The sequence below is a fragment of the Columba livia genome, chromosome 10 (genome assembly GCF_036013475.1).
Source record: "Columba livia isolate bColLiv1 breed racing homer chromosome 10, bColLiv1.pat.W.v2, whole genome shotgun sequence".
Taxonomy (NCBI): Eukaryota; Metazoa; Chordata; class Aves; order Columbiformes; family Columbidae; genus Columba; species Columba livia.
This window is the reverse complement of record NC_088611.1, coordinates 8,136,831-8,144,493: the sequence shown is the minus strand read 5'-3', so window position 1 is coordinate 8,144,493 and position 7,663 is coordinate 8,136,831. Positions and strand designations below refer to the sequence as shown.

Here is a 7,663-nt window from a genome sequence, read left to right as displayed (position 1 = left end):
CTCAGTTTGTCCTCAGCGGGGTCTTTATTTGCCAGAGATACAGTGCGGGGGCACAGGGCGCACGGGGCGCCGGCGGCAGCCGCGGGCAGAGCCGGCCCTGCAGGCATGCAGCTGCGGGGAGGGAAGCGGGGACCGGAGGGAGGCACGGGGGGGTCGTTTGGGATCCTGCAGACACAAGGCGTTGGGGGCCGTGTGGGTCCCCCCGGGCGGGGGGGGCCCCCATGCTCCCCCTCCCGCTGCAACGCACCCCCCAGAGGCCCGGGTGGGAGAGGGGCTGCCAGGTGCTCTGCCCACTGGGGCACCTCCGCCGTCCCGCGCGGCACCACCCGCCGTCCCGTGCATGCACACGTGTCCTGGGCGGCTCCGCACAACACCCCCCAGCCCCACGGGGCATGCGTCCGGGGGGGCTGCCCCGTATCCCTGAGCATCCCTGGGGGGGACGGTGGCGGGGGACAGACTGAGAGAGCAGGGGGGCGGAACAGACCGACCGGCAAAGCCACCGAGGGGGCCAGGAGGGGCTGGGGGTCCGGGGAGGACGGGCTCCATGCAGGGCTCTGCCCCGCGGCCGACTCTCCGTCGGGGCACGTAGAAAAGGGGGCGGCAGGCGAGGGGTGGGGGGGACACCGTGCCGGGGACTATGTACAGAGGGGGGCGCGGGGGCTGCCACCGCTCAGCCCGTCTGCTCGCTGGGGGCCTCGGTGGTGGCAGCGGCGGCAGCACCGTCCCCGTTACACGTGGCAGCGGGCGGCGTGGCAGAGGCCGGGGGCTGCTCGGTGGCGAGCGGCGTGGCAGGGGCCGCGGTATCCGTGGCGGCAGCGGTGGTGGTGGTGGCAGCGGCAGTGGCAGCGGTGGTGGCAGCGGTGCTGGCCGGGGGCGTCTCTGTCTGCTCGGGGGCCCGCAGGCGTTTCATAAGTGTGGTCACTCGCACAGCTTTCTGTGGGGAAGAAACGGGGGCTCGTGGGGGTTCCCCTGTCTGTGGGGCACTGGGTCCCCCATCAGGGATGGCTGTTGGGGACTGGTAGGGTCGCAGGAGCTGGCAGACCCCCCGTGGCTGACAACCTTGTGGTGGATGTTGAGCTTGGCCAAGAGGGGAAACTGAGGCATGGGGCACCCCCACCCACCTTCCACTTGGCCCGAGCAAAGTTCTTCTCGATCTGGGCGCAGACACCGTCCTTGATGTTCTTGTCGGAGGCAGCATTGCCAGAGATCCTGGGGAGGCAGGGAGGGGTGAGCAGTGCCCACAGCCCCCCCAAGCCCCCTGCCCGCCCCTCCAGCCCCTCACCACTCATGGGAGATGGCCTCCTCCGCCGTGATCCGCTGGTCCTGCTCCACCTCCATCAGGCGTGTCACCAGCTCCTTGGCTGGAGACACAGGGGGGCAGGTCAGTGCTGGAGGGGGGACAACGTGGGACTCCCTTTTCCCCCCCCGCCAGTGTGGGGCTCACCCGCCTGTGAGATGTCGTCCCAGTATGGCGGGTCAAACTCATAGTCCCCAGCCAGGATTTTGCGGAAGAGGTTCTTGTCATGGTTCTCATAGTCATCCTCGTCTGCCTCCTCATAGAAGGGGGGGTTCCCCGAGAGGCTGGAGGACAGGGTGGGGGGCTCAGGCTGATCCCCAGCTCCCAGCCCCCCATTGCCGCCCTGGCCCTTGCCCCACACTCACAGGATGTACATGATGACGCCAATGGCCCAGCAGTCCACTGGCCGCCCGTACCGCTGCCGCCCCACCACCTCCGGAGCTGCGGGGGACACAAGAGCGGCCCTGCCTCAGGGTCCCCAGCACCCTAGCGTCTTATCCCCAGGGTGATGGGGATGGGGAGTGGACCCACTGTGAGCACCCAGGATCAGCCCTGAGGTGATGGGGAGCGGGAGGGACCTACCAGGAACACCTGTGACCATCAGGAGGGACACAGTGGGAGCCTCCAGGACTGGTCCCCAGGGTGGCAAGGAGCAGCAGGGATCGGCTGCCCCCCCCTCCCCCCCCCCCCGGCTGTCACCCACCCGGCTATCACCCACCCAGGTACTCAGGGGTGCCGCAGGGCTCCTTAATGAGCCCATTCTCCAGCTTGGCCAGGTGGAAGTCGCTGATGACGATCTTGGAGTTCTTCAGGCGGTTATAATACACCAGGTTCTCCAGCTGCTGGGCACAGGGGCTGTGAGCGCCAGGGTGGGGGGCACACCAGCACCCAGGGGTGCTCCCACCCCCCAGCACCCACCTTGAGGTTCCTGTGGACGATCTTGAGTGAGTGCAGATAGGCAACAGCCTCCAGCACCTGCCGGATGACATTGCTGGTGTCCCTCTCTGAGTAGTAGCCCTGGTCCAGGATCCAGTCAAAGACCTCCCGGCCGGTGGCCCTGCCAACAGCAGCTCTGCTGAGACCCTCCCTGGTGGGGGCATCCCCAGCCAGACCCCCACACCTCCCAAACTTACAGCTCCAGGAAGATGAAATACTCCTTGCGGGTGATGTAGACATCCACCAGCTGCAGGATGTTGGGATGTTTCACCCTACAGAGAGACGGGGCCATGGGGGGGGTCCCCACTTTGCCTGGCGGTGCGGGGACCCCCCAGCCCCTACACTCACATTTTGAGGATTATTATCTCATTTTTGGCTGCCTTCCGCACTTTTCGCCCGTCCCGCTTCAAAAATTTCTTGCAGGTGTACAGCTTCCCCGTCGTCTTCTCCTTGGCCCGGAAGATTTCACAGAACTCCTCCCTGCAAGAGCGCCCACAGCCATCACCCCCCTAGGACGGGCACTTGGGTGGTCCACGGGCCCACCAGCATCCCTCCCCATCCCTGTGACAAGGGGAGATGCTGCAGGGGTAGACAGAAGCTGCGGCTAAAAACCTCTCCGGAGCAGAGGGGAAAAAAATAAAAGGGGCAGTGGGAAGGAATCAACATGGAATAAGCAAATTGCTAGGGAAGGAGGGAAATGTGCTGACTAAAAAGCTCCCTTCCCATGGCAGCTGGAGTCAGGTCCAGTGCAAAGCTGCCCGTGACGCGGTGGAACTGCAGCGCACCCCGGCATGAATGTCAGTGCCGTGGTCAGGAAGAAGGAAGGGGAGACATGCCGGTTGCTGGGGATGTGGCAATGTTCTATTACTAATGGTGTTGGAGCACATCGGCAGGGCCAGGGCTGCAGGGGAGCCGCGGGGATGTTCGGTGCTGCTCTGGCAAAGCCTCCAGCCATCCAACCCCTGCAGTGGTGCCAAAATCCTCATGGCCACTGCTCTGGGTGCAAGGGAACCAGGCCCGTGTGCTTTGGGACAGGCTGCCCAGAGGATGGAACAAACCTCTGAGAGCACCTGAAAAGGTCCCCCAAGAAGTCCTCGTGTTTCAGAGGCCGATGGAAAAATTTCTGGTGTGTATTTTGGGTTCAAATTGGTTTCAACGGGTCTGAGAGCGTCATTTTTTGGAGTGCTTCCTAATGGGTCCCCCAGCACAGCAACATAAGCTGGGGAAAAGTGGCAGCTCTACTCCCCCGACATGATATCTGCCCTTTCCTTTGCTGGAGCAGAGCCCCCCTGCTTCCTGGAGTGCTCGGGGGAGCTGTGATCATGGGGAATTGCTGCAATCCCTGCAGATTTGGGGGGAGGAAGAAGAGGCACAGGAAGCCGCCTGGCTGCAGCTGACAGCAGTGGGGAAACCTTGCTGCCCTCCTTGGAGCTGATGGTGAACACCCCCACTCACCCACCAGTAAGAGGCATTAATTAGGGGACAACCACCCCAAAATGTGCCCTATCCAACCCAGCTGAGGACCAGCAGCGCAAAAGCCCCCGTAGGCAGCCTTGTGCCACTCCTCAGCCTGCGGCATGCAGGTGGTTGGGGTCCCCCAGACACCCCCAGAGCCAGGGAAGGACCAACTCACGTTTTGATGACCTGGCCCAGGTCATATCTGTCAGTCACCTCGGACGGCTGGTTATAATCTTTCTTTTCTCCCAGCGTCACGCAGCCAAACGGCATCGCAGGGCCCAGTGCTGGTGGGGCAGGGAGAGGCAGTGAGCGCCCCGGCACCACCACCCCGCTGGAGCCACACCAGCCCCCCACAAGCCACACTAATTAACGTAAAACCTGACAAAGTGCGGCAGCTGCTCATGCTCCCCAGCTGCTGCAAGCTGCCTCATGCCCAGTGTCACCAATATGCGTCCATCCCTGTGGGGTCCAGCCACTCTGCCTAGGCTCAGGCCACGGGCACAGCCGCAAACCGGCCCCTCTGGCCCTCATTTGCAGATCATTAATGGTTTATTAAGCTATGGCAAGTGCAGAGCACAGAGCACCCACTGGGGAGGAAAACAGAGGCAAACAGACCCTTTCCCATTTCTCAGCCTGGTTTTGCCCCACAGTAACATTTCTGTAGCTGGGGCTTCCCCTAGCAGAGCGCTGTCACACACCATCAAACGTGCAGCGAGTTACAGCAGCCTCAGCTCCCCAGCCCTTACTAGCCCCGACAGCCCCACTGCAGCACCAGGCAAGTGGGCACCGCAGTTCAGGGGGTGCCCAGCACTCTTCCACTGCTGCCACTGCCAGCACGCAGGACACTGGCCCGACACACAACGGCTTCTCCTGCCCTTTAGGAATGATGTTCTGCCCCTGGCTTTCCTGCCAGGAACCCTTTGAAACCAGACCCTGGTCAGCACCTTCCCAGCAAAAAATTGATCCCTTTCCCACCCCATTACCAGGAAGAAGTTTCAGCTGACATTATTTTCTGATTGCTCAGGAGGACACAGGGCTCCCCAGGTCCCCCCAGCCTTCTTGGATGGGCCCAAGCAGGACCCTGTGACAAGATGCTGGCACAACACTGGAGGCACCCATCGCCTGCTGCAGAAGCTCCTGAAACACCAGTTGCAATGTGCTGGCCTCGCCGTGCCATGCCAGCACTGAGCGGGGCCGGGCAGTGAGAGCTACGGGCAGGATGGCAGCGCGGGATGCGGGAGCCAGCATCGTGGGTACCCAAGCGCTGAGCCTGTTGCTATGGCAATGGGAGCTGGAGATGCAGAAAGCGGCACATCCTTCGGAGGGGGCAGGGATGGGCAGCACCCGTCAGCACCTGACCCACCTGCAGGTGCACAGTCCTGTCTCCGGCACACAGGCCCTGGGAAGAAGGTGGTCGTGCCCGTAGCACCCAGGGCACACTCTTAAGTGTCCCCTGGGGTGATTGACCCCAAATCTGGGTGGAACATGGGTGCAATAAGCCGGGGAATAAGGGGATGCTCCCTCCTGCATCCATCGCTCAGGGCTGACCTGCCTCTGTGCCTGCCCAAGCGATGCGCATAGGATGGGTACACCCAGCTCATATGACACCTGAGCACTCTCCTGCTCGGAAAGCCCATGCCGGGCAAGAGCACCTGTCCCTGTCCTGCTCAGGGTTCACCCACCCCTGAAAGAGAAGCAGAACACCCATGGGACACCCTTCCCATGCTGCAGACCAGGTGAGGCTTTCCAGCCCATGCTTGCCACATTCCAACAGCTTCCCCAGCAAATGTGCCCTGCCTGGCACCCCCATGTCCCTGTGTCACACGAGGCTGGCTCTGCCATGCCACCGTTCCTGGCCAAGGGGTCCTAGGGCTGTCCTGGCAGCCACTGGCGTGGTGGCAGGCTTGGTGACAGGGGCCAGCAGGGGCCAGGGCTGGCCTGCAGGCGGGCAGGCAGGCTGCCAGCATCGGTGGCGCAATGCCAGGATTAGCCAGGAAGGGGACCCAGGCAGGATGATATACTGGGATTTTATCGCTGTCTCTGTGAGCTCTCAGCTGATCTGCACTCATAAAATTAGTTCCTGTTGGTTTAGTGGGGACCCATGCTGTCAGATCAGAGTACCAGCACCCTCCCTTGCCCTGGACTGGCTCAGGGGGAGCACAGTGCACCTGGGGTACCCTGCAAGGGAGGCTGGCACCCAGCCCCACATTGGGGTCAGCACCTGTGCCTCACAGGTGAGAGCATCCCCACCATGGCTGGGGCACCCAGGCAAGGGGTAAACGAAGGGGTGAGTGCTCCCTCCCCAGGGTGCCAGGCGGGAGGCTGGGTGCTGTGCTGGCACCTGCGCACCACCAGTGTGTCCCCCCCAAAGCATCTAATTTGGGAGCAAAAGCAACAGCGGGTGTAAGACAATAGCAGGGAGGTGGGTGGCCGGGTGCGGATGGCATGGAGGGATGACGCAGACGTGCAGCCCTCACCAGCGGGTCCCCCGGCCCCCTGAGCCCTGGCTCTGCCCTACGGCATGAGGTGCCACTGGCCTGCACTCCATCCGCAGCCCTGCTTCTACCTGCAGCCACTCTGGACATGTCCATGGGGGTGCCCCGCTGCTATCCCGTTCCCCCCAGACAGAGGGAAGAATGTGCTGGGGAGAGGCAAAAGATGCAGCCCGGCCAAAATGGACCGAAATATTGCTGGTGCAGGCAGCTGGCAGGCAGCGAGAGTTGGAAGGGCTGCGCCAGCCCCACGCTGCCCGCAGAAGTGGCCCGGGCCGGGGCAGAGGCAGGGCTGGAGGAGCCCCACCGCCCGCGGGGCCGGGCTGACCCGAACCCACCGTCCCCAGGCCCGGCGGGTGCGGAGGTGCAGCCCGGGCCGCGCACCGCAGGGGAGGGCTCGGCCGTGGCCGGCTCGGAGCGATGCGGCAGCGGGAAGTGAGCGGGATGCGGGAGAGAGAGCCGGGGGCCGGCCGGGAAGGGATGCTCGGCGGCGAGGGCGCCGGGTGAGGGGCATCGGCAGCTCCCCCCGCCACGGGGCAGACCCGGCGGCTCCCCGCTGGACGCGGGGGAGGCACTGGGGCAGGAGCGGCTCCGGGGAGGCGAGCGGGGAGGCGCGGGGGAAAGCTGAGCTCCGGTATCTCGCCGTGCCCGCGACACCCGTCGGGGCTCGGGGTCTGCGGGACGCGGGTGCCGGCGGGGGCGGTGCGGCAGCGAGCAGCCGTCGGGGCGCACACGCACCCTGGCACGGACCGGCACAGCCCTGCCGGGGTGTCCCAGGCCACCGGGGAGCAGGGGGGGTAAAGTGGGGGGCAGCCCCGGGCCAACAAGTGCCAAATCCCAGCAACGCCCCCACCCCGGGCCCGGCCCCCCTCGCCCACGGAGCGGCTCGGCGGGGCTCGGGGCTGTCCCGGCGCGGCGCCGCGCTCACCTGCACGCCTCTCCGACCGCAAAGGGGGCCGCGGCCCGGGGCGGGGCTGCGCGCCCCTTCCTCCTTCCCGCGTGGGGCCGGTGCGGAGCCGAGCCGAGCTTAGCCAAGCCGAGCCCAGCCGAGCCGTCGGTCCGTCGCGGCGCGGCCCCGCGCGCCCGGCGCGGCAAGTTGGGGGGGGTAGGATCGCGGGGCCCCGCCCCCCCAAGGCGCCCCGCCCCGCCCCGCCCCTGACGTCACCGCCAAACTTCGCGCCCCGCCCGTCGGGAGCGGGAGAGGTACCCGTGGGGGACCGTCACGCGTGGCGTGGGGACGCTCCCCGGCACCGCGGCGGGACGGGACGGCCGTGTCCCCCGGGACGGTAAAGTCACCAAAACCGGGCTGGAGCACTGCCACGCCGTGGGGACCGGGTGACCCCATGGGACCCTGCGCCACTGCCCACGCAGTGGTGGCTTCGGGGCCGCGTAAATACCGGCGAGCCCACGCGGCTTGCTGCGTTCCTGCTGCTGCCCAGCCCGGCGAGCCAGAGCTGCCCGTGCACGTCTCCTGAGTCAC

General features: G+C 65.4%; 1 protein-coding gene across 1 annotated transcript; it reads right to left on the bottom strand.

Annotated features, from left to right (window-relative positions):
- Position 1: 1 nt before the first annotated feature.
- On the bottom strand, positions 2 to 7,325 carry CAMKV (CaM kinase like vesicle associated). Its single transcript, XM_065075280.1, has 11 exons — positions 7,112 to 7,325; positions 3,867 to 3,975; positions 2,582 to 2,713; positions 2,431 to 2,505; positions 2,216 to 2,354; positions 2,016 to 2,136; positions 1,663 to 1,738; positions 1,445 to 1,581; positions 1,283 to 1,361; positions 1,122 to 1,209; positions 2 to 934 (listed from the first exon to the last, which is right to left on the bottom strand). Exons 2-11 carry the CDS (start codon positions 3,959 to 3,961, stop codon positions 671 to 673), a joined length of 1,206 nt encoding a protein of 401 aa, XP_064931352.1. The 5' UTR covers positions 3,962 to 3,975; positions 7,112 to 7,325; the 3' UTR covers positions 2 to 670.
- Between the last annotated feature and the right edge of the window lie 338 nt (positions 7,326 to 7,663).